Source organism: Crocodylus siamensis, chromosome 4 (genome assembly GCF_052110815.1).
Source record: "Crocodylus siamensis isolate JL-2025a chromosome 4, ASM5211081v1, whole genome shotgun sequence".
Classification (NCBI taxonomy): Eukaryota; Metazoa; Chordata; order Crocodylia; family Crocodylidae; genus Crocodylus; species Crocodylus siamensis.
Genome location: NC_143398.1, coordinates 247,252,227 through 247,275,423, shown reverse-complemented (window position 1 = coordinate 247,275,423; position 23,197 = coordinate 247,252,227). Strand labels below are relative to the sequence as shown.

General features: G+C 66.7%; 3 protein-coding genes across 8 annotated transcripts; 2 read left to right on the top strand and 1 right to left on the bottom strand.

Annotated features, from left to right (window-relative positions):
* Window positions 1-94: 94 nt before the first annotated feature.
* GLB1L (galactosidase beta 1 like) lies at window positions 95-4,804 on the top strand. Of its 3 annotated transcripts, none has more exons than XM_090046199.1 (16): window positions 95-454; window positions 539-702; window positions 783-933; window positions 1,133-1,193; window positions 1,285-1,379; window positions 1,689-1,869; window positions 1,946-2,004; window positions 2,299-2,420; window positions 2,708-2,748; window positions 2,843-2,961; window positions 3,155-3,229; window positions 3,305-3,394; window positions 3,491-3,604; window positions 3,818-3,949; window positions 4,349-4,488; window positions 4,557-4,693. In XM_090046199.1, the coding sequence occupies exons 1-15, from the start codon at window positions 401-403 to the stop codon at window positions 4,466-4,468; spliced, it is 1,578 nt and encodes a 525-aa protein (XP_089902325.1). In that variant the 5' UTR covers window positions 95-400; the 3' UTR covers window positions 4,469-4,488; window positions 4,557-4,693. The 3 variants fall into 3 exon arrangements, with proteins under 3 accessions (XP_089902325.1, XP_089902324.1, XP_089902323.1); XM_090046198.1 differs by having other exon boundaries at window positions 96-454; window positions 586-702; window positions 4,273-4,488; window positions 4,557-4,804; XM_090046197.1 differs by having other exon boundaries at window positions 96-454; window positions 4,273-4,488; window positions 4,557-4,804.
* Window positions 4,799-13,693, bottom strand: ANKZF1 (ankyrin repeat and zinc finger peptidyl tRNA hydrolase 1). Of its 2 annotated transcripts, none has more exons than XM_090046195.1 (16): window positions 13,644-13,693; window positions 12,727-12,866; window positions 12,427-12,527; window positions 12,008-12,110; window positions 11,477-11,676; window positions 11,126-11,241; window positions 10,666-10,819; window positions 10,160-10,382; window positions 8,655-8,750; window positions 8,255-8,416; window positions 8,073-8,171; window positions 7,508-7,754; window positions 7,104-7,215; window positions 5,695-5,862; window positions 5,542-5,612; window positions 4,799-5,136 (listed from the first exon to the last, which is right to left on the bottom strand). In XM_090046195.1, the coding sequence occupies exons 2-16, from the start codon at window positions 12,851-12,853 to the stop codon at window positions 5,016-5,018; spliced, it is 2,100 nt and encodes a 699-aa protein (XP_089902321.1). In that variant the 5' UTR covers window positions 12,854-12,866; window positions 13,644-13,693; the 3' UTR covers window positions 4,799-5,015. The 2 variants fall into 2 exon arrangements, with proteins under 2 accessions (XP_089902321.1, XP_089902322.1); XM_090046196.1 differs by lacking the exon at window positions 13,644-13,693 and having other exon boundaries at window positions 7,508-7,542; window positions 7,588-7,754; window positions 12,727-13,636.
* On the top strand, window positions 8,778-22,985 carry ATG9A (autophagy related 9A). 3 transcript variants are annotated; one of them, XM_090046193.1, is made up of 15 exons: window positions 8,778-9,920; window positions 14,287-14,435; window positions 14,570-14,615; window positions 14,740-14,802; window positions 14,890-15,051; window positions 15,273-15,414; window positions 16,262-17,010; window positions 17,345-17,498; window positions 18,553-18,732; window positions 19,360-19,605; window positions 19,941-20,161; window positions 20,415-20,532; window positions 20,618-20,846; window positions 21,023-21,165; window positions 21,271-22,985. In XM_090046193.1, exons 2-15 carry the CDS (start codon window positions 14,333-14,335, stop codon window positions 21,274-21,276), a joined length of 2,562 nt encoding a protein of 853 aa, XP_089902319.1. In that variant the 5' UTR covers window positions 8,778-9,920; window positions 14,287-14,332; the 3' UTR covers window positions 21,277-22,985. The 3 variants fall into 3 exon arrangements, with proteins under 3 accessions (XP_089902319.1, XP_089902320.1, XP_089902318.1); XM_090046194.1 differs by lacking the exon at window positions 8,778-9,920 and adding an exon at window positions 13,831-13,928 and having other exon boundaries at window positions 20,070-20,161; XM_090046192.1 differs by lacking the exon at window positions 8,778-9,920 and adding an exon at window positions 13,831-13,928.
* Window positions 22,986-23,197: the final 212 nt, after the last annotated feature.

Here is a 23,197-nt window from a genome sequence, read left to right as displayed (position 1 = left end):
GGGGAGGCAGGGCTGTGGGGTCCCCAGTGGAGGGGTTGAGGGGGCGGGGCTTGGGAGGGGCGGGGTTGTGGGGGGCGGGGCGGGAGCAGAGCTGTGGAGGACTTGCGGGGGCGGGGCGAGGGGGCTCCCCAGTGGAGGGGCGGCCGTGGGGCGTGAGGGGAGCTCAGGCAGGGCCAGGCCCCGCACAGCAGGTGGAGGCCCCAAGGCGTGGTGGGGCCAGGGGCCGTGACAGCCGGTGCCGTCCAGCGCTGCGGCCCGCGGGCCCCCGTGCGGCCCCCCGGCAGGCAGGCGGGCGGGCGGGACCTGGCTGAGCTGCGTCCCACCCGCAGGCCGGGGCGGCTGGGAGCAGGCGCAGCCACAGAGGAGCAGCCGCCATGTGACAGGCCCCCCCGCCCACACCATGGCCCTGCTCCTGCTCCTGCCGCTGCTCCTCGAGGTGCCCCTGGCGCTGGGGGTGAGTGCTGTGGGGGGCTGGGAGATGGGACAGGGGCTGGGCTGGCCCCCCCGGCCCCCAGCCCAGCGCCTGCTCTGCCCGCAGGCCGCCCGCTCCTTCGAGGTGGACTATGCCGGGAACTGCTTCCGCAGGGACGGGGCGCCCTTCCGCTACGTGGCAGGCAGCCTGCACTATGCCCGCGTCCCGCGGCTCGCCTGGCGCGACCGGCTCCTCAAGATGTACATGACCGGCCTCAGCGCCGTGCAGGTGTAAGTGCCCCAGGGTCTGTGGGGGCCGGGCCCGGGGCCACGCCGGGCACTGACCCCTGCCTGCGCCCCGCTTCCCCCAGCTACGTGCCCTGGAACTACCACGAGCCGCTGCCCGGCATCTATGACTTCTCTGGGGACCGGGACCTGGAGGCCTTTCTGGACCTGACAGCGGAGCTGGGGCTGCTGGTGATCCTGCGCCCGGGGCCCTACATCTGTGCCGAGTGGGAGATGGTGCGGCCCCCCCCCCCCGCCCCTCCACTGCCCCACCCTGGGGGCCGCCAAGGGCACTGGGGTGGGGGCGTTTCTGCGGGCTGCATCCTGGCGTGTCAGCACCCTGGGAGCTGCCGAGTCCAAGGCAGGATCAGCCCCCTCCAGACACCAGCACCCTGGCCCAGCCCCTGCCTCAGCCCTGATGGTCGTGTGTCCCCAGGGTGGGCTCCCTGCCTGGCTGCTGTGGAAGCCGGACATTGTGCTGCGCTCATCTGACCCTGGTAAGGCGTGTGGGGGCTGTGGCACTGTCCCTGGGTGGGGATGTGGGGGGGGTAGGCTGCAGGGCTGGGCTGAGCAGCTACTCTGACCCAGACTACCTGCACGCCGTGGACTCCTGGCTCAGCATCCTGCTGCCCAAGGTGCGGCCCCGGCTGTACCACAATGGGGGGAACATCATCAGCGTCCAGGTGAGGGGCTGGCGCCCATGGATGCCCCAGCTCCCCACCTGCCCAGCCTCTTTCCTCCATGCCCTGCCCCTGGCTGCTGCACCACTCGGCGTGGGTGTCCCAGGGCATCCAGCGGGGCCAGGATTCTGGAGGGCGGGGAGGGCGTGGAGGGGGAGACACCACCCCCAAGGGAGGGGATGGGCTGGGATGGGAGAGACATGGGGGCTGTGGGTTGGGAGTGAGGGGCACCAGTAGAGCTACTGGGGGCTGTGGGGTGGAGTTCGGGGAGGGGGTGCTGGTCTCCAGGTCTCACCATGCTGCCCTGGGCAGGTGGAGAATGAGTATGGCAGCTCCGGGGTCTGCGACTACGACTACCTGCGGCACCTGTTGCACGTCTTCCGTGTGCTGCTGGGCCCCGACGTGCTGCTCTTCACCACCGACGGCAACAGCGTGGCTGAGCTGCGCTGCGGTACCCTGCAGGGTCTCTATGCCACCGTGGACTTCGGGCCAGGTTGGGGCTTGGGGGCCACCCACGGAGGAGCAGGGCTGGGATCTCCTCATCTAACCTGCCCTTCTGTTCCCTTCAGGCCCCAACATCACTGAGGCCTTTGCACCCCAGCGGCTCTACGAGCCCAAGGGCCCCCTGGTGAGACTGGGCTGGGGCAGGGGGCGTTGGGCAGGCTCTGCTGGGCTAGGCAGGGGGCGTGTGGGTGGGGCTAAGGATGCAGCCTCATGTATTCTGGCCTGGGGCAGGTGCCTGGGATCAGGGGTCACAACCTGGCTGAAGTTACAGGGGAACCTGTGGGTTCTCTCTCCTCCTCTGAGGTCTTCCTGGGATTAGCACCCTCTCATACCCATGCCCCCCATGCTGGGAGCCCCTGGACCCATGGGAATGCAGCCGGGGGAGGGGGACCCAGGTGATGCCTGGTCTCACCCCCAGGTGAACTCCGAGTACTACACGGGCTGGCTGGACTATTGGGGCGAGCCCCATGCCAGCAGCAGCCCCGCCACTGTGGCCCAGGGGCTTTGCGACATCCTGCAGCTGGGGGCCAGTGTCAACATGTGAGTACCACATGGGGGGTTGGGTTGGGGCTGGGCCCAGGGCTGCCCCATGGACTTCCCTCCCCCCTGGGCTGAGCCATGGCTGACAGGGGCCAGGCCCTGGTGTCTGGCCCATCCAGTGCCCCTGGGGTCATGCCCCTCTACCCCAGCGCTGGGGGCTCTGGATGCTGCCCCTCCTCACTGGCCTCTCCAGCCGTCTGCAGTCCCCCCTTGCTGGGGCCCAGGGGGTGCAGGCAGGGTGGTCGGGGGGCTGTGCTGGGCTCTGACCCCCACCCCGTCTCCCACAGGTATATGTTCCAGGGGGGCACCAACTTCGGCTACTGGAGTGGTGAGTTTGTCTCCATCATGGGGCTGAGCCCCCCGTGCCCATGACCTTGCCAGGCAGCCCGACCCCCCTCACCCTGCACTGTTCCTCGGGCCAGGTGCTGACTACAAAGGCCAATACAAGCCAGTCACCACCAGCTATGACTACGACGCACCACTCTCGGAGGCCGGTGACCCCACAGAGAAGCTCTTTGCCATCCGGAAAGTCATTGCCCAGGTGCTGAGCCGCCGACTGGTCCCAGCCCCTTTTCTCTGCCCCCAGGACCTTGCAGCCTGGAGCCAGGGCTTGGAGTCTGCAGATGGGGGCTGCAGCATCCAGGCCTGGGGGAGGGAGAAGCCCCCACCTCCCTTGGCCTCAGCCTGGGGGGTCCTGAGCCCTGGCCCAGCACCTAACAGGGCCTGATGCTCAGTTCCAGCCTGTGCCGCAGGGCCCAATGCCACCAGCTACCCACAAGCACGCCTATGGCTACGTACCACTGCGGAAGGTGAGTGCCTGCCTGCCCTGTGCCCCTCGGGCCTGCCTCCACCCAGCCTCTCACCCCTCCTCCCCACCCACACAGTATGCAGGGCTCCTGGACCTGCTGGACCTGCTGTCCCCGGCCGGGCCCATCCCGAGTCGCTTCCCCTTAACCTTTGAGGCTATCAAGCAGGTGAGCAGCTGGGCAGACCCTGGGGAGGGGGCCCAGAGCCCCACTGCACGGATGTGTCTACAACTGCCAGCTCTCATGGTTTTACTGTGCCCCCAGGCCCACGGCTTTGTGCTGTACCGCACTTGGCTGCCCCGGGACGTGTGGGACCCCATGCCCCTGAGTGCCCCCCCGCACAGCATCTGTGACCTCGCCTATGTGCTGCTGGATGGGGTAAGGCCTGGCTCAGGGATCCCTGCCTGGCACCAGCGCCAGTTTTGGGCTCCAGCCATGGGGGGTTGGGGCTGGAAGGGGCAAGGCCGGGGCCATGCACCAAGGGAAGGGCCTGGGGGGCGGGTCAGTGCTGCCCCACCCCCCCACGCTCTCCCCGCTGCAGGGGGCCCGGGGCTGGGTGGGGGGTCCGCTCCTGACCTCAGCCCACTGCAGCAGTACCAGGGCCGGCTGGAGCGGGCTGGGCCATGGCAGCTGTATGTGACGGGCCAGGCCGGCGCCGTACTGGATGTGCTGGTGGAGAACATGGGTAGGATCAACTTCGGCACCAACATCAGTGACTTCAAGGTGAGGGCGGAGGTCACCCTGAGCCGGGGAGGCAGGCAGCACAGGGCAGGACCTGGCTGGCACCTGCCCAGATGCCCTGGGGCTGGGCACTGCCTGTCCTGAGACCAGGGCTCGCCACGCCACTGCCACCTGGGTCAGCCTTCCCCTGCTGGAAGAGGCCCCTTGTGACAGGGCCTTGAGGTGGGGTACCTGTGGCTGTGCCCCCACATCTCCCAAAGAGCCCTGGCACAGTAGGAACAGAGAGCCCCATACCCCCACCACACCACAGTGGTCAGCTGGACCCTGCTCCAGCCCTAGCAGAGCTGCCCCCTGCCCCCACCCAGGGCCTGCGGGGGAACCTGAGCCTGGCCTCAGTGCCGCTCAGTGACTGGCTCATCTACCCGCTGGACGTGGATGCAGTTGTGGCCCCAGGCTGGCCCCATGCCATACCCTGGGCCGCAGGGAGCAGCATCAGTACGGGGCCGGCAATCTACACTGGGGCCTTCCGCACGCCTGGTGTTGCCTGGGACACCTTCGTGAAGCTGCCAGGCTGGAGCAAGGTACCACCTCGGGGAGGGATGGTGGGGTCCAAAGCGCGTCCCCGTCTTGACACCTTGCACTCCCCCAGGGCCAGCTCTGGATCAATGGTTTCAACCTGGGCCGGTACTGGCCGAGCCGTGGGCCACAGCAGACACTGTATGTGCCAGGCTCACTGCTCAGCCCCTCGCACCCCAACAACGTGACTGTGCTGGAGCTGGAGCATGCACCACCCCAGCCTGACATCCTCTTCCTGGACCGGCCCCAGCTTAATGCCACCAGCAGCTCTCGGGACGTGCCCACACCCCAATAAACGGGAGGCATCCTCCCCTCAGCACAGCTTCCATGCACGTGTGCATTTATTGGCCACAGTGAGATCACAGTGCGGAGCTGGCCCTGGGCTCATGGCCCAGCTGGCCCCGGGTCCAGCTGGGGCGTGAGGTTCCCCGAGATGAAGGGTCCTGGGCCTTTCCCTCTCCCCCAGCCTGCTCCCAGACCCTTTGGGAGCTCTCCAGCAGGCCAGACCCATCTCTGTCAGGTGGGGTTGACACTAGGGCGGGCCGGCCCGTGCCCTCCGGTGAGCCTGCAGACAGGCGGTGGAGCAGAAGGCACCGTCAAGGTAGTGGAAGGGCACACGGCCCAGCAGAGACTCGCCACACTGCCAGCAGCGCCTGTGGGGGCCAGAGAGCACAGCGTGGGCCAGGGCCCCAGAGGGGAGCTTAGAGCTGGGGACCTCGTGGGAACGGGGCAAGGGCGGGAAGGAGTGCATGGGGGTCCCAGGAGAGGAGCTGAAAGGGCCTGGCCTGTTTAGTCCGGCCACGAGGGGAGGAGGGACTGAGTGCTGGGGGCCGGGGAAGGGCTGAGCTGCGGGAGCCAAAGGGCAGCGCTGGCTCCAGAACCAGCCAGCCGGGGCTGAGGAGCAGCCTCCAGCAGGACCCGGGGGAGAGAGAGGACACAATGTGGAGCATGTGACAACCTGGCCTGGACATGACAGCCCTGGAACCTCATGGGAGCCGGAGCCAGGAGATTCCCACCCCGCTTCCCTGGGCATGTGTGAGTGCGGCCAGGGCCATTACCTGCAGGTGGTGAGTGCCGTGCCGGACTCCTGCAGCTGCGCCGCTAGCCGCCGCTCGGCTGCCAGGGCCCTCTGGGGAGCACAGCAGAACAGAAGGGCATCAGCAGCAGGGCGCGGCCCCTCTTCCACCCTGCCGTATCCCACGGCTCCGCACCTTGTCACGCTCGGGGAGGGCGGCGAAGCGCCGCTTCTCCTCCTCCTCCTGCTCTTGCCGCCGCCGCTCATCCTGCCGCACCTGCTCCCGCTGCCGCCGCCGCGCCTGCTGCGCCCGCCGCCGCTCCAGCTGCTGCGCCTCCACCTCCGGCCCGAGCGGCGCCGGGACCTGCGGGCAGGCAGGCGAGGCCTGAGCCCCCTCCCAGCAGCTCCAAGCAGCACGGCACTGAGCCTCGTGGCATGGCCCTGGGAGGTAGAGCCTGTGGCACGAAGCCACCTTTGTTTCTCCCCAAAATCTCTGCTTGGTGACAATGTGATGAGGACGGGCCCAGCAGAGGAGACGCACCTTACCCTCCCTCTTTAGGTAACCTGAGCTGGCTGCAGTCCTGAGGGGGGGGAACCTGCTCCCTCTGCCTACGGGACTGGTATCACCTACCTGGGTGAGGGGCATCTACCTGGTGGGCTGGAGTCTGCCCGGCAACTAGTGATGTATTACAAATTGGTGGCCGACAGCCAACAGTTGCTGGCCTCCACTGGACCAGGTGAATGAGGTCACAGGGGCTATATAAGTTAAGACTAGCCAGGAGGAGGGGGCGGCAGCCATGTGGGGGACTCAGAGGAGCTTGACCATCTGAAACTGGCTCTCTCCCCCATAGCTCATGAGCGGGGAGCGGCCTGCCTCCAGAGGGGATCTCCAACAGCCGCGGGATGATGCTTGTGAGTAAACTACTCAAGATCTGGTTAGATCTCTAGCTGGCAGTAACTCAGATGCGTGATCAAAAGGCTACCTCAGCCAGACGGTTTTGCTCTTTAGGATTTCTATGATATTGCTCAATCTTGTACCCTATTTTCACCCTACCTCTGTAATCAATACAGTTCTCCTTTGTGACCGGTGGAGATGACTTATTGAGGGGTAGGTCTAAATTATGCCTAAGAGACCCCTTAGGTCTGCGGACTAAGGGAGACTTTCCTTTTTGGCCCCCGACTTGGGGAAGTGCCCCAAGCGCCTGTACTGGGTCGAGTACCTGTAGGACTTTAGGCCTGTGTTTCCCCGAGGACACAGGGCCGAGAGAGTCCCCTCTCGGGGTGGCGGCAGCTACGTTACCCCCAGGCTAGCGAGTGAGCTCCAGGAAGGGGGTCAGCTGGACGCGAGGCGCCCCGGGGAGGCACTTGGAGCCTGGAAGGTAGTCAGGGCAGTGAGGTGGGTGGCTCAATGCTGGAGCACCCCCTACTGGCCCGCCACAGAGCCCAGGCCACAGCAGCTGCGCTGCACCAGGTTGGGAAAGAAGGTGGCAAAACGGAGCTGGACACAGACGCAGTCTCTCCTGGCACAGGCCAAGCCCAGGACTGAGGGGGCCAGGGGTCTCTGGGCCCAGAGCCAAGCCCTGCTACAGGGATGGGGGCGCTCACCTGGGCCCGGGTGTAGTTGTAGCGGTCCGGCTGCTCCCCTGCGAAGCGGCGGAAGGCGCTGCGGGTCGGCTTGTCGGCGCAGACGCAGTACGGGGGCCTCTCCCGCCCATCTCTGGGGACCGAGCACCAGCCCACTCAGGACCCTGCTGGCATTGCCCAGCCCCTCCCACCCCATCTGTCCCCCTCCATCCTCCTCCACACCTGCCCCAGGGGCCAGCCCCTGTTGAGCAACTCCTAGAGGGACCCTGGCAGCTTGCCCTTGTCCCTGTGGCACTCCCTCCCCCCCCCCGGGGCAGGGGCTGCTCTGTCCGTGCACCCAGTGGCCCCTGGCCAGGCACTAGGGAGAGGGAGTGATGCCATCTGCTTTGTGGGTGGGTGGGTGGGGGTGGCAAGGGGGCTTTTACCTGACCGTGGGGTCAGCACCAGCTTCCAGCAGCAGCCGCACGGCCTCCCCCCGCCCTGCGGCCGCTGCCACATGCAGCAGGGTGAAGCCACCAGCGTGGATGGGTGCGTTGAGCAGAGCGAGGAGCGCAGGGCCCCCAGGCTGCTCTGATGCACCCACGGGGGCTCCCAACAGGAGCTGAAGTGTCTCTGCATCACCTGTCTTGCAGGCCGTGAACAGTGTGTCCCGCAGCTCGGTGAGGGCAGCTCCTGGCCAGGAGGGACATAGGGGTCACCAGCTGGACACCCCATCCTGCATGGTGCTGAGACCCTCCACGATGCAGCTGGGAACACTTGCCCAGCAGGACCCCCTGCAGCACCCCCCAGTTCCAGCTAGTCACCTGCAGCCCCTCCAGACCCCCACTTGGTGCCAGAGCCAGGAGCAGCCATAGGCAGCCAGCAGAGGAGTAGCCCACAAGGAGGCACCATGGCCTCATGCCCTGGGGACTCTGCCCCCATCAGCAAAATAGGGGGGGGTGGGGCGGTCTCTGCTCTCCGGGGGAGGGTCCCGGGAGGGAAGGCACTCACCTGCTCCCTGGGGCCCAGGCTCCAGACTCGGGTTTGGCTGCTGTTGTGAGGCCTCCGGGTCCTTGCCGCCTCCTGGCTCCTCAGAGCATGGCTCCGATCCTGGAAGGGGCAGGCAAAGGGTATTAGATATGTGTCCCCCGCCCCAATTCCCCCCCTCCTGGGGACCCCGATTCTGTCCTCACCTCCAGCCATTCGTGGCCCCTTCCTCCTCCTCCTCCTCCGGCGACGCTGGGGCATCACCTCAAACTCCCGCAGTGCCAGTGTTCCCAGCGTCACCTCCACCGTCTCCAGTTCCCCCGACAGGCTCCCCCCTTCCGCATCTGCATCCTCCTCTTCCGACGGGGCTGCGGGGGGCAACACAGCTGGGGCTGGGCTCCAATCACAGCTCCCCTCCGAGCTCTCCCTGCCAACCTGGGGCACATCCTGGGGGAACCAGGCCCACTTGCCCCTGCTGGAACGTGCCCTCCCTGGCAGTTGGTACCCGCAACGCTGCCTGGGGCAGGGCTGGCACTGACTGCCCCTGCTAAGGTCCTGGCTCTCCCTCCCCCTGCCCGCTGGACCCCCACCCCCAGCTGCACGCACCCTGTGGAAGCTCCTCCTGTTCCACCCCAGCCCGTGGCACCTTCCTCCAAGCCTTCCGGGGGGAGCCGATGAGATCGGCCACCGATGTGTCCTTCCCTGTAGGGCAGTAGCATAGAGGTTACTGGGGCTGTGGGGCTGGGATTAGCAACCCAGATCCCCCAAACCTGCAGCCCTGGGGTCAGGGTGGAGGCTGCCAGGACATCAGAGCTGCCCTGCACTGGCTCAGACCGAGGTTTGCCTTGTCCTGCCCCCCGGGACCTCCCCAGGCCCCAGAGCTTGTCATGGGGCTGCACAGTGCTGCCTGCCTCCATTGCAGCAGCCCAGGGGATGCCAAACCGGTCCACTTTCGATCTGCCCAGTGCTATCAGCTCTGCAAGTGTGGCTCCATAACCTCCCCAGCCTGCCTTTGTGTCCCGCCCAACACTAAGTGCCAAGACAGGCTCGACACGGATGAGAGCACAGTGTGGACAAGCCTGCAGATTCCACCCTGAGCCTGCAAGCCACTGGGACCTCAGCTGATGACTCTTGGCCACGGACGTGTCTGGGGCAACTCACGGACGCCTCCAACCCTTGCCTCTGCTGTGAGCAGAGGGAGACCCCAGTGCACGTGTCCCTGGAACGTGTCACACTGCAGCCCCTGCACTGCCTCCTCCACTGCCTCCGGTCAGGCTCTAGCTGCGCTATTGCCCGCACCTGTTTATTGATGCACTCCCCATTTGCGGCACCCGAGCCCTGGGGCCTCTTAGGCAACCTCCTCCTGCCCCAGGACAGCCTGGCCATGTTTTACCAGGAAGGTGGCTTTCGCCGGGGGTCCCCAGAGCCTGCGGGTCTGCTCTGTCCCTGGTCCGATCCCGCCTCTGGGCACAGCATCACCAGGCAGCTTCTGCCAGCTCCTTGGACCCATTTGAGGGCCAGTGACGGCTGTGCGGCACACTCTGCCCCCTCGTTATAAACCTGTAACCTCATTCTTGTCCCTGTTCTTTTTTTAGTTGTCCCAAGAAATCAGCTGCTGTGTCTTCACCGGCCTCTCTCTCCAGCCAGCCATCTAGTATTACTTTGTGGGCCCAGGCCCCCGCCCAGGGGCATTATGCAAAGGCCCATGTAAACAGAGCAGCAGACAGCGGAGCTGGAAAAGAGAAGACTGGATCTGACCAGAGTCTTCCTTTGTTCCTCTCCCCCTGGCAACCTCCAGCATCCAGGATCCAGGCAGCTCTGATACAGAGTTCCCCATCCAGCGTCTCTCCTGGACTGCCCAGGCCTGGCCTCGTGAGTCTCTCCTCCTAGGAAAGCCCCTTCATAGCCCCAGCCTTCTTGCTGCCCTCCTCTAGGCGGCAAAGGCAGAGAGGAGGGGTTGGGGTGAGTCGACCACTCCCATGCCACCCCCAGGGGGAAGCCGGTAGCCTCCCATCCCTGGCCAGAGCAGAGCATGAGGGATGAGGCTGGCGCTGCCAGAGGCAGGACAGGGCAGAGGTCAGGAGTAAGGGTGCTATCTGCCCAGGACTCACCGTAGACCTGGAGGGTGGCCAGGGCACTGTGCACACGCTGCACTTCACGGAAGGTGGCCCGGCGGGTGCTGAGGGGTACGTGGTGGACATGCGGGGAGGCCCGGGGCAGCGGGGGACTCTGACCACTGAGGAGCAGGGCGCGGGCAGAGCGGGGGGCGCGTAGGAAGATGCGCTGGGCACCCTGCAGGTGTGGCTCCCAGCTGGCCAGGAGCTCCTGGATGTCCTGCAGGAGGAGAGAGCAGGGAAGAGAGCAGAGCGAGAGTGCTCAGGAGCTCCCAGGACCTGCCCCCCAACTCTAAAAGCTGGGGTTGGTGGGAGGTTACCCCCAAGGCAGGAACCAGGAGACCAGGGGGGTTACTACCAGAGCCTGGGGCAGAGGAAGACACGGTCCTTCACTGGATAGGGGTACGGATGGCCCCCTGTGCACCCATCCCTGCCATCTAGGCTCCTCCCCATTCCCTGTGCCAGACCTTTCCTGCCCCTGTGCTGTCCCAGCGCTCACCCACCTTGAGCAGCGCGGCCTCGTTGTAGCGCCTCAGGGAGGCGCCGGCAGATCGGGGGATGCAGCCAGGGGCCTGGGCATCCCGCAGCCCCTGGGCTGTCCCACGCCGTGCCCGCACTGTGTAGCGATGAAAGGTTTTATGCTCCAGCACCTGGGACCTGCAGAGAGCAAGGCGCTGATGTTCCCCCATACCTGGCCAGACCCCAAGAGATGCCAGCTTAGGGGCGTGGATGCTTGAGGCTTCTTCCCAGCTCCATGAGCTGGGAGTCACTGACCCCAAGAAGGGGGAGCTGGGGGCATGGGGCAGGGGTGGGGCCCAGCCAGACTGAAGAGCTCCGTGGTGCAGGGAGCCACAAGCTGGACCCTTGCTGCATCCCTGGGAGCCGCTGGGGGGGGAGGTCCCAAATCACAGCCCTGGCTCTCCTTGCGTGTGGGGTCCCAAGGCCGCTTCACCCTGCACTTACCCCCGGAAGACGGCGCCAGCAAAGTGCCCGCCGCCCAGCATCAGTACGACCCAGCAGGCATCTGGGCTCAAGCCCCGCAGAGCTGCTACCAGGTCCTCCGGCTCCTCGCTCCCGCCCTGTCACACCGAGCCTGCCATGAGAGGCTGGCAGTGCACCTGGGCACCAGGCACCCTCTGCCTTCCCCACATGATGCAGCTGAGGCTACGGGGAACATCCTGGGACAAGCAGGGCCCAGGAACAGCCACAGACCCAACTGGGCTTGCCCCTCTCTGGGTCCTGCAGAGTCAGCATGAGCAGGCCTCAGGCTGCGGGGGGGGGGACGGGGCCCTGGGGGCACAGCGCGTCACTTGCCTGGGCAGTGCTCAGCACGCAGCGGTAGGCAGCCAGGAGCTGGCCCTGCGCGTTGCGGAACAGCACCTTGTGGGAGCGCCGGCCCTGGAGGGGCTCTGGCCGGCCGCCCCTCGCGCTGCCCCGGGGTGGGGACGCATTTGAGTCACTGCTGGAATCAGAGCTGGAGCTAGAGCCGGAGCCGGAGATGCTGGACACGTCCCCTGCAAAGACCCAGAGTCGCTGCCGGTTGTGGGGGCAGCGCCGGGACCGCCTTGGGCAAACCCACCCCCTCCACAGTCCCTGGGGACACAAGACCCCCACCACCCCTGCCCCGTGTCTGCTGTGGGGTCCCTGCAGGCTCCCCTGACACCCCTGTGCAGCACAGGCCACCGGGACGGCAGCAGGTAGGTCCAGGGGGAAGGTTGGTCTGCCCTGGACATGGCCACAGCATCTGCGAGGGGGAGGGGAGCAACAGGGACACCAGGCGGGGGCACAGGGCAACCCCAGCACAACCCCCACATCCTGTAGTCCACAGCCCAGCCCTGCTCTCACCGGCCCCGGTCTGGTCCTCGAACTCCTCAGCCGTGAGGGCCCGGCGCCCACGCAGCCGCTGCTTCAGGTTGAAGCGGTGCCAGTCCAGGTGGTAATGCTCCGTCTGCAGGGAAAGGGCGGGGCTGAGGCCCCTCCAGCCCCAGTGGGCAGCCGAGGGCCGCTGTGAGACCCCCCCACAACCACCAGGTGACAGGGAGGAGCTACAGCTTCGTTCCAGGGAAGTTATTCTCCTGCGGCTGCCCCATGTGTCCAGGGGTCGAACCTCCCCAAGGCACTGGGTGCTGGGGCTGCGCCTGCCTGTGCTGGTGCTGCTGCCGGGACTCAGCCCCGCAGGATCCTGGCTGGAGGCTCCTGCCCCTGCTCATGCTGCCCTGGGTGGGGGCAGGCAGGGATCTGCCCCTGGCCCCGGCTCCGCTTACCTGCTCCTCGCGGCTGTCAAAGGCCTGCGCGCAGGTGGAGCAGCACATCCGGTCCGACACCTCAGCCACGCCGCGAGGCCTCTCCCCATCGGCCAGTGTCTCTGAAATGGGGAAAAGCTTGGGGGGGGGGCGCCGCGTGGGCTCCCCAGGGAGGGGCTGCAGGCTGGGAGGATCCCAAACCCCATTGGCCAGTGCTGCAGCAGAGTCCACTCCCCGTGGGGGAGTCGTTGCAGCCCTGTGCCTCAGTTTCCCCCCTCATGTTAGGACCGGCTCTGCCCCACACGGCCCCCGGCAGCTCACCAGTGTCATGGCTCCTGGCGCGGATAGGCAGCACGTCCGGGGGGGCCCCGTGCACCAGGCAGAGCCCATGCAGCAGAGTGGGGTCCTGGGCGGCCTCGAACACGGAGCGGATCTTGGGTGGCTGCATCGCAGCCCCGGCGCTGCGGACGCGGCAGAGTGTGGTGCTGACGGGCTGGCCGCGCGGCGCCCGGGATCCGCCCCCGCCACAGCCTATGCTGCTGGGGGAGGATCCTGTGTCCTGATTAGCCGCCAGCGGAACCTTAATACCCTGACTGGACGGCCCCTGCCAGCAGCGCCCTCATTGGTCAGGGCGACCTGGGGAATCCTGCGCATAGCGGAGCAGCAACCCAGGAGACCCCGTTGGTCACAGGGCGGGGTGGATCCCGCACCGTATTGGTCATTGCTGCACAAGTCAGGGCAATGAGTGGATCCCCATGCCTACACTAGCCAAAAGACAAATAGATCCTACACCCATTGGTTAGTGCTGGAAAAGGATCCCATGCTCCCAGAGGCCAGTGCTGGAGGAGGAGGATCCCACACTCCATTGGCTAAAGCACTGAAGGGATCCAGCACTCTATTGGCCAGGGCTGCAGGGGGCTCACAGGTTCCCATTGGCTAGAGATGTAGGAGGGCCCCACACCCATTAGTTAGTCCTGGGGGGATCCCATGCTCCCATTGGCCACTGCTGGAAAACAGGAGGCGGGATCTCATACTCCCATTGGTCAGTGCTAGAAGGGGGATCCCACACTCCATTGGCCAAGGCGGCAGGGCGCTCGCACGTTCCCATTGGTCAGTGACGTTGGAGTATCCCACACTCCATTGGTCAGTACTCGGAGACGACCCCAGCCCCATTGGCCAGGGCAGCCTCCCCCTACCAGTTGCCCAGGTGACAGCCCCCCCCGCGGGGCCGCACTCACGTGCTCGCAGCTCGCAGAGCGGAAGCGACGCCCCCCAACCCGGAAGCCGCCCCTAGAACCTGTCGTCACTTCCGCCCCGCTACGGCGGCCCTGCGCGGACCAACCACTTGGTCCCGCCCTGCGGCCGCGACCCCGCCCCCGCATTGGCCCGCCGGGGACCCGCCCCCGGGCTCCGATTGGCTGCCGACAGCGTCCGCCTGGGCTGAGTGGCAGGGAGGCCGCGGCTCGGCCTGGAGCAGGGAGGGGGCAGCTGGGGCTGGGGCCGGGACCGGGGAGACCGCGCAGGTGAGGGGGGCCGCGCCCGGGGATACGGGGCAGCCGGCACTGGGGAACGGAGAGATTAAACAGGCCTGGGTTGAGGAGGCACTCGGGCAGCTCTTGCCCCTGCCCCTCCCCCCCGCCACGGGCACGGAGAGGTTAAACGGCCCCACCCCCCGGCAGCGCTGGGGGCACGAAGGAGTTAAACAGCCGGGGGGGGGGGGGGAGCAGGAGCCCCAGAAGTTCCTGTCCCCCCCCACCTTACTCCTGACCCTTGAACCCCCCTGGCAGCATTGGGGGCATGAGGAGTTAAGCAGCCTGGGCAACCCCTACTCCCTCTCCCCCTCCCGCATTGCCCTTGACCCCTGTCCCCTACCCTGGCCAGGTCCCCCGCGGCGCTCGATGCAGGGGGGCGCGGTGGCGGGGGTGACATGGCGCACTTCGACACCGAGTACCAGCGCCTGGAGGCCTCCTACAACGAGTCCCCGCCCGGCGAGGAGGACCTGCTGGTGCACGTGCCCGAGGGCAGCAAGTGTGAGTGGGGGGAGGGCAAGGTGCCCGCGATGCGTGGGGGAGGGTAGGGGGGCAACCCCCAATTCGGATGGGAGGGTCCACAGGGAGGGTGGGCTGCGCCTGCCCTGAGCACCCGCTGCCTCGTCCCCCCGCAGCTCCCTGGCATCACATCGAGAACCTGGACCTCTTCTTCTCTCGCATATCCTCCTCGCGCCTGTGGCGCCGCCTGGCCTGGGTGTAGCCCGGGGGGGGAGTGGGGTGTGGGGGCTGCTGGGCTGTCAGGGTCGGGGGGCGCCAGCTATTCTCCTTGACGTCGCCCCCACATCTACAACCTGCACCAGAAGAATGGCTTCACCTGCATGTTCATCGGGGAGATCTTTGAGCTCATGTGAGTGTGGGGCTGGGGCTGGGGCCGCCTGCATGGGGGTGCCCAGGGCCCTTCGCCAGCCATCTCATGCCCGCCCTCCCCCTGCAGGCAGTTCATCTTCGTGGTGGCCTTCACCACCTTCCTGCTCAGCTGCGTGGACTACGACATCCTGTTCGCCAACAAGATGGTGAACCACAGCCAGCACCCTAGTGAGCCTAGCAAGGTGACGTTGCCTGACGCCTTCCTGCTGCCCCACGTCTGCAGCGCCAGGTGCGAGTGGCTCCGGCCCCTGTCCCCTGGAGCTCCTGGGGGGTGCGGGGCGCTGCCGGACGTGGAGGAGGCGGCAGGAAGGGTCCAGGAGCGGCTGCGGCACGGGTGTGGCACTGACTGACATGGCCAGTCCAGCCCATTGTGATCCACCTGGACACACCCGGGACATGTCTCAAGTGCCCTGGGCGCATCTGGCAGCTGAGCTGTCCCCTCTCCCCCAGGATCCAAGAGAACAGTTTCCTCATCTGCATCCTGGTGGTGGCAGGCGTCTTCTGGGTGCATCGCCTTGTCAAGTTCATCTACAACATCTGCTGCTACTGGGAGATCCATTCCTTCTACATCAACGCTCTCAAGATCCCCATGGTGGGTGCCCGGCTTGAGGGGTCAGTCACAGTTGCTGCCCCCTGCCCCGGGGTCCTCTGGACCCCTTCCTGGGGTTATGAAACAGCCTCATGGCCTGTGCAAAGGCTGCAAGTGCCCCTGCCCACGCAGTTCCCCCACTGCCTGCAGCCACCTGCTACCCACCCTGCCGGCTGTTAATTAGGGACCGGCTTTTCTCTGCTGGGTCACAGCCTCCTTAGCATTAATGAGCTTATCCTCATGCCATCCCTGGGCGGAGGACGGGGTGACTATCCCAATTTCCTCATAGAAGCTGCTGAGCTGGCCATGGGCACGTGGCATCTGACAGCCTGGGGTCAAAGCGTGCTCTGCCTCCACTCCCCAAATCGTCCCTAGCATCGGGGCAGCGCCTGAAGGGCAGGGCCAGGTTCTGTCTGGGATGACCTTGTTGCTCTGAGGAGCATCAAGGGCTTTGCAGCCAATTTAGGGGGTGGTCTCTGTTCTCCCCCCGGCTCTGCTCCAGGGGCACCAAGCAAGCTCTGTCCCCTTCCCTGCTTCTCTCTGCCAGTCGTGGCCCCTTGTGGTGGGAGACCTGGACCTCGGGCTGCGGACTGCCGGGGCCCTGCTTGTGCCCCCAGGCAGCTGAGGTCTCTCAGAGCTGCCGTGTGCCCACGGGAGCAGTGTTCATGCACACAGCAGCCCAGGACGTCTCTTCTGCCAGCCCAGGGCAGGTTGCAGAATGGGAACGAGCCTCCGGCCTCACCTGCTGTGGGGGTGTTGGGGCCCAGCCCAGAGGTTGGGGGAGCTCTTGGCCAGGGCGGGGGGCCCATTCCCCTGGGCCTGCAGGCACTGATGCCTCGCTCCCCAACAGGCCACACTGCCCTACTTCACGTGGCAGGAGGTGCAGGCGCGCATTGTGCAGATCCAGAAAGAGCACCAGATCTGCATCCACAAGAAGGAACTGACAGAACTGGACGTCTACCACCGCATCTTGCGCTTCAAGAACTACATGGTGGCCATGGTGAACAAGTCGCTGCTGCCCGTGCGCTTCCGCTTGCCGCTGCTGGGCGACACTGTCTTCTACACGCGTGGCCTGAAGTACAACTTCGAGCTCATCTTCTTCTGGGGGCCCGGCTCACTCTTTGAGAACGAGTGGAGCCTGAAGGCCGAGTACAAGCGGGCCGGGCACCGCCTGGAGCTGGCTGATAAGCTGAGCACCCGTATCCTCTGGATCGGTGTCGCTAACTTCCTGCTCTGCCCCCTCATCCTCATCTGGCAGATTCTCTACGCCTTCTTCAGCTATACCGAGATCCTCAAGCGGGAGCCGGGCAGCCTGGGCGCCCGCTGCTGGTCGCTTTACGGCCGCTGCTACCTGCGCCACTTCAACGAGCTGGATCACGAGCTCCACTCGCGCCTCAGCAAGGGCTATAAGGCGGCCTCCAAATATATGAACTGCTTCATCTCACCCCTGCTCACCATTGTGGCCAAGAACGTGGCCTTCTTCGCCGGTTCCATCCTGGCCGTGCTTATTGCCCTTACCATCTACGATGAGGATGTGCTGGCCGTGGAACATGTGCTCACTACTGTCACGCTGCTGGGTGTTGGCGTCACCATCTGCCGGTGAGGGGCGGGCAGGTGTGGGCTTTGGGACTGCAGTGGGGGTACAGCTGCTGGGCACCCTGGCACGGTCTCCAGGGCTAGCCAAAGGGCCTCACTGCTACAAAATCAGGATCCTTGTTCATTGGTGCTTGTCAGTTCTGGGCCTGCTCTGCTTGTGGGTGCAGTGCCCTTGGCATGGCACCGGGAGGCTGAAGCACTGGCATGGGTGTGGGTGCTACCGTCTGTGGGACGGGGTGGGTTGCTGGCTGAGCCCGGTGGGAGCCTTCAGAGGCGTGGGATGGGAAGCTCACCAGGCAGGTCCCTGAAGCCAGTGTCCTGTGGCCTGGCCCTGCAGGTCTTTCATCCCTGACCAGCACCTGGTGTTCTGCCCAGAGCAGCTGCTGCGGGTCATCCTTGCGCACATCCACTACATGCCCGACCACTGGCAGGGCAACGCACATCGCTACGAGACCCGTGACGAGTTCGCGCAGCTCTTCCAGTACAAGGCGGTAAGCTGAGGGTGGGGATGGGGAGGAGGTCAACGGGGTGTGGGTGCCAACCTTTCTGGGCAGGAGCTCAAGGGGTGGCAGCACTGGGAAGATGGGTACCTGCTCCATGTGTGGGTATGGGGTAGGTTGCTCATTGCATGGGTGTCACAGCTGGTCCACCTGGAAATCGGCTGCAGGCAGGCGCCAGAGCTGGGGAGCAAAGTGCCTCAATCCCCAAGGCCAGGCATCCTTGAGGGCTAGGGCTGTCACCAGAGGAAGGGTTGGGCTGGGGGATGGGGTCAGGGTAGGAGCACGGGACTTGCAGGAAGCTCAGTTTGGATCTTGGGAAATGCTTTGCTGCTCGAGCAGGGTGGCTGCGGGGAGACCCTGGTGGGGGGTCCAAGGAGAGGCTGGACGGGCACTGGACAGGTGGGTCGAGGTGCAGCAACATTTGTGGTCTGCTGGGGGTGTCCTAGGCTTAGTTGTGCTGCCCCCCCCGGCCTGCCCTGTGGACAGGGGGTTGTAGCCCCCCCAGAAGCACTGGGTGCTGGCTGCAGCCTGGGCTGGGGCTGTGCCAATGCTTTTGCTGGGACTCAGCCCCACAGGGTCCTGGCTGGAGGCTTTTGCCCCTACTCACACTGCCTTGGGCGGGGGGGGCAGGCAGGGATTTGCCCCCTGCCCAGCCTCCGGTGGCCAGGGGGTTTCCCTTGCTCTACAGCGGGGGCACGGCCTGGGCCCTCTCCGGAGCCCACCAACCCCCCGGCAGCAGCAGGACGTTGGTGGCGGTGTTCCCCCTGTATCCCGGGGTGGGGGCAATGCCCGGGGCTGTCGGGGGCAACGGTATTGTGCAGCTCCAGGGTTGCAGACGGGGTTCGTCTGGGGGGGCTTGGATGGGGATGCTGCCTTGGGCTGGATGTGGCCCCTGCCAGACCTATGGCTCTGAGATTCCCTCTGAGGTGCTGCTGGAGCCTCAGTGCGATGACTCCAGAGGGGCGGGGTCTCCTCGGTGGAGACCCCCTCTGTGACCGTATTGGCTGCCTGTGGCCCCAGCCCTGAGCCCGTGTCCCCCACCCAGGTCTTTATCCTGGAGGAGCTGCTGAGCCCGATTGTGACGCCGCTGATCCTCATCTTCTGCCTGCGCCCCAAGTCCCTGGAGATCATTGACTTCTTCCGCAACTTCACGGTGGAGGTGGTGGGAGTGGGTGACACCTGCTCCTTCGCCCAGATGGACGTGCGCCAGCACGGACACCCTGCGGTATGGCCAAGATGCTGCCCCTTCCCTTGCCCAGCAGGGGGTCGGAGCAGAGCCTGAAAGCGGCAGAAAGTCCTCAGATAGTCTATGGAGGGCAGCCATCCCAGCATGCGCTGCAAGCAAGCGCCTCTCAGTGCAGGCTGGGAGCTGTAGTTTGGGTGTCTTAATTAACACCCAGACAACAGGGAGGTGGGGGGTGTGCGGCACTGGGCTGGGAGCCAGTTCGACCAGCCACATGGGCAGGGCAGGGCAGGGCAGCACAGCACCTCCCAGACCGACTGGGCCCACAGGCACTCAGTCTCTAAGGTGCTGCCCAGCCATGTCTTCACCTGGCCTGTAAACCAGGTGTGCAAACCGCCTCCATGCGGCTGTTTAGTTAAAAACCAAGCCATCAACACTGCAGTTAACTTTGTCCTCGAATGCCCGGGAATGCTGCCTTTGCTGCCAGCATCCTAGAGTCCCAGGCAGGGGAGAGGAGCAGGGTGTAGGAGGGGATCCAGCATGCCACTTGGAGTGGGCATCTCCTTGGGGGTGTTTCCTGGGTGCAGGATGTTGGCGTGGATGCTGTGTCCCTCAGCAGGGGCAGGGGCAGGGACAGGGCAGAGCCCTCATTCTCCCGTTGCTCTGCAGTGGATGTCGGCAGGGAAGACAGAGGCCTCCATCTACCAGCAGGCAGAGGACGGGAAGACAGAGCTGTCGCTCATGCACTTCGCCATCACCAATCCGCGCTGGCAGCCACCCCGCGAGAGCACGGCCTTCATCGGCTTCCTCAAGGAGCGGGTGCACCGGGACAGCAGCGTGGTGCTGGCACAACAGGCTGGGCTGCCTGACAACGCCCTCTTCACCTCCATCCAGTCCCTGCAGTCCGAGTCCGAGGTGCCCGCGATGGTGGGGGACGGGGCTCCAGCTGTGCCCGGGCAGGCACTGGCTGCCCCCATGGGCAACAGAAAATGGGGAAACCTGAGCTGTGTAGGGCGCATGGGGCCAGCTCAGCACTCGGGGCAGCCAGGGCCTGAGCTCGGCTCAGCTTAGGCCAGGGCTGGGGTTATGGAGGGGCTGGAGTGGGGCTAGATCTTGCTGGGCAGTCATGGGGATGGCACCCAGGGGCCTCTGGGTGAGACCAGGCAGGGGGAAGACGGTTCTGGTGCAATGGCACAGGTGGTTTCCGTCTGCCCCAGGCCATGAGCCCCCTCTCCCTCTGCCTGCCGCAGCCTCACAGCCTGATCGCCAATGTCATTGCGGGCTCCTCGGTTCTGGGCTTCCATCCGGGCCGCGAGGCGTCGGCCTCTCACCACCGCTCTGAAGTTGCCTCAGCCCCACGCACCTTCTCCCCACTGCAGTCCACCCAGCAGCCCCATGGCGCCTTCCAGGCAGCGGGGGCCCATGCAGACGCGCTCCAGCCCCGGGCCAGCAGCACTATGACAGCATCAGGGTAAGGGCGGTGACCTCGGGCACCAGGGGGAGGGGGCTGATGCAGTGCCAGGCCCTGTGGTGCTGCCGTCGGGCAGAGGCGGATGGGGTTGTGTCCCTGGAGTCGGATGGACTGGCACACATGTCCCTGGCCTGGAGGCTGCTTGGGGCCTCTCCAGGTGCCAGGGATGGCACCGTGCAGGCCCCTGGGGCCAGGGGGAGCATGGGGGGTTCTGGGGGCCAGGGTGTCACCTCTTCTCTCGGCCCGGCTGCAGCGCGGATGCCCGGACAGCGAGCTCGGGGAGCAGTGCCTGGGAGGGGCAGCTGCAGAGTATGATCCTGTCGGAGTACGCCTCCACCGAGATGAGCCTTCACGCACTCTACATGCATGAGGTGAGCTGGGGGCTGGGGCAAGGGCCCGGGCCCTGCGGGCGAGCAGCGGGGCCCCGGCATGACACGGTGCCCTGCTGCCCTGCAGCTCCACAAGCAGCACGCGCAGCTGGAGCCTGAGCGGCACGTGTGGCACCGGCGGGAGAGTGACGAGAGCGGGGAGAGCGCCCAGGAGGAGGCGGATGTGCAGCGGGGCCCTGGTGGCGCCATCCCACGCTCCGCCAGCTACCCCTTCTCCTCACCGCGCCCGCCCCTGCCCCCTGAGGAGGCCGCTACGCTGCAGACGGGCTTCCAGCGCCGCTACGGGGGCATCACAGGTGCGCCAGCCTCCTAGCCCATCCCCTGGAGCTCTGACCCCTATGCCCGCAGGTGGCAGCGTGCCTACAGCCTGGCTGCAGTGACAGGAGCAGGTGGGGGGTCACCGGGGATAGGGGCTACGGTTTGCAGGCCTGCTGCCCTGTGGCAGACCCCCTGATGGCTCCTCTTCTCCCAGACCCGGGCACGGTGCACAGAGCCCCATCACACTTCTCCCGCCTGCCGCTCGGTGGCTGGGCCGAGGACGGGCAGCCCGCGCGCCACCCCGAGCCGGTGCCCGAGGAGAGCTCGGAGGACGAGCTCCCGCCTCAGGTGCACAAGGTACGAACTCACTGGCCTGAGCACGGCCGGCCTCGCACCCGGAGGGGCGTGACCCCTGGCAGTGCAGCCGGGGGGCTCACGATTGCCTATGTCTCTTTCCCCCAGGTGTAGCTCTGGGGGCTGAGGATCCCATCCTGAGGGGTTGTGGACCGGGAGCCGCCGGACTGTGGGCGTGGGACCACCTGGGCCCCGTCTCCCATCCCGCGGGGCACAGGTCAGCCAGGGCTCCTCTGTGCCCATGTCACCACCACGGGGACGGGGCTGCCTCGCTGGCCCCTCCTATACAGATACGCGTCGAGCTGGCGCCACTGACTCGCGTAGGGTGAATGCGTGTGTGAGTACATACGTGTGCCGTGTCCGCCTTTGTGTCGTCCGTGTCGGAGGGACTGTCCAACACCTGCACCAACTGCACGGACCCTGCCAGCAGCCAACGCCCTGCGGCTGGCGCTGGAGGGGCTGGACGACTCCACTTGCGGGGGGGGCAGTTCCAGCTGTCCTGCTGCCTGGCCTGAGGCCACCAGTGCCACGGCCCCCGGCGGGGGAGGGGGCAGGAAGGCGCCTGCACCGGCTATTTCTGTACCACGGTGGCAGCGCCCATGACCTTGTGGAGGATCAAGCCGGAGCCCGTGGCCGTGCGAGCAGCCCGCCTGCCCCTGCAGCGAAGCCCGTCCAGGGCCGGAGTGCGGGTGGGGGCAGGGCCCTGTGCGCCCGTGCCCCCGCACCTGATCCGCCCGCCCGCGCATGCCAAAGCCCCGCAGCGGCTGGGCTGCTCCTGCCTGGCTCTGCGCCCCCCCTCCGTGACTCCGCCGAGGGGAGCAGGGGCCCAGAGCATTGTCCGCCCCTGCACGGCGAGGGCCCTGGGCTGGCAGTGCTCACCCCCAGTTGGCAGCAGCACCCCCTGCCTGGGCTGGACCCTTCCCCCTCCCGTTGCCAAAGACCTCCTTCCAGGCTGCTTCTGCTCTCAGACCCACTGCCTGCCGCCCCCCACCAGGTGCCCCAGGGCCCCATGCATGCATCCTGCCCCCCCAGCCCGGGCACTGCAGCGCTCCCCTCCGCGCCCCTCACTTGGGTCCTGGCTGCTCCCGGCCCCTGGCAGAGGCCGAGGGTCCCTTGCTGGGGCAGGGCCTGGCACCTCTCCCCGGAGCCATTGCTGTGGTTGCCGTGGAGATAGCATCCCAGGCTGCACATGATGCTGGGGGTGGTGGCAGGAGCTCTTGGTCTCCAAGGCAACAGCCCCTGGGGCTCAGGGCAGCTGGGCCCCTTGTAAGGGGGGGTGGGACCTGAGCCCTGCGGACACTGGATGGGGGCTGAGGGGATGCTGCAGGACCCCGATGGCCTGGCTGTGACTTACTGACTGTGCCTCGGCTTCCCCCGCCTCCGCCCCCCGCCCCGGGGTGGGGGCAGCACAGCTGCAGGGTGCCCCCCGCAGCCCACCTGTGTCCTGCCCCAGCCCCGCCAGGCCTGGGCCCAGCCCCTCGCTGGGGGGGCTCGGGGACAGCAGCAGCGGGGCTGGGGCCAGGCCTCTGGCCGGGGCCGGGGCCGGCCTGCGGCGGCAGGACTCCTGCGGTCCGCCCCGGCAGCCGCGGCCCCCGCCCGGAGCAGGCTCGATGGAGCCCCCGCGCCCCTGGGGGCAGCTCGGGGGGTGCAGGGCAGACCCAGGGCCCACGACCGGGGGGGCCGGGTCGCCACGCGTGTGCTTGTCGTCTGTGTGCCGTGTGCATGGCCAGCTGCCCCGGGCGCGGGAGCAGGCCGGGGCCGGGGGCCGGGTCCGTGCCCGTCGCTGTACAGCCGCGCAGCCGTCAATAAAGGGGTAAATCGCTCTCGCCGCCTCTGCGTGTCTGTGGGCCTTTGCGGCCCGTGCCACGGGGGGCCGTGGCGGGCTCCGCGTCGCGGCACCACTCGGGCCCGGCCTCGGCACGGGCCTTCGCGCTAGCCGCCCCGCCAGGAGCCCCGCGGGGTCGGGCTGGGGCTGAGCCCCCTCGGGAGCAGGAGCTACGAATGGCCCAGCGCTGCCCGGCCGCCCCGAGGGCCC

Excerpts from the sequence above, each read along its gene's own strand:
- GLB1L (XM_090046197.1), top strand. The coding sequence starts at position 401 with ATGGCCCTGCTCCTGCTCCTGCCGCTGCTCCTCGAGGTGCCCCTGGCG. Across the intron at positions 3,950-4,272 it reads CCAACATCAGTGACTTCAAG|GGCCTGCGGGGGAACCTGAG; the intron begins GTGAGGGCGGAG and ends GCCCCCACCCAG. Across the intron at positions 4,489-4,556 it reads AGCTGCCAGGCTGGAGCAAG|GGCCAGCTCTGGATCAATGG; the intron begins GTACCACCTCGG and ends GCACTCCCCCAG.
- ANKZF1 (XM_090046195.1), bottom strand. The coding sequence starts at position 12,853 with ATGCAGCCACCCAAGATCCGCTCCGTGTTCGAGGCCGCCCAGGACCCC. Across the intron at positions 11,242-11,476 it reads GCGTGCTGAGCACTGCCCAG|GGCGGGAGCGAGGAGCCGGA; the intron begins GCAAGTGACGCG and ends TCGGTGTGACAG. Across the intron at positions 10,383-10,665 it reads ACGAGGCCGCGCTGCTCAAG|GACATCCAGGAGCTCCTGGC; the intron begins GTGGGTGAGCGC and ends CTCCTCCTGCAG.
- ATG9A (XM_090046193.1), top strand. The coding sequence starts at position 14,333 with ATGGCGCACTTCGACACCGAGTACCAGCGCCTGGAGGCCTCCTACAAC. Across the intron at positions 18,733-19,359 it reads GCCAGCACGGACACCCTGCG|TGGATGTCGGCAGGGAAGAC; the intron begins GTATGGCCAAGA and ends GTTGCTCTGCAG. Across the intron at positions 20,847-21,022 it reads CCGCTACGGGGGCATCACAG|ACCCGGGCACGGTGCACAGA; the intron begins GTGCGCCAGCCT and ends CTCTTCTCCCAG.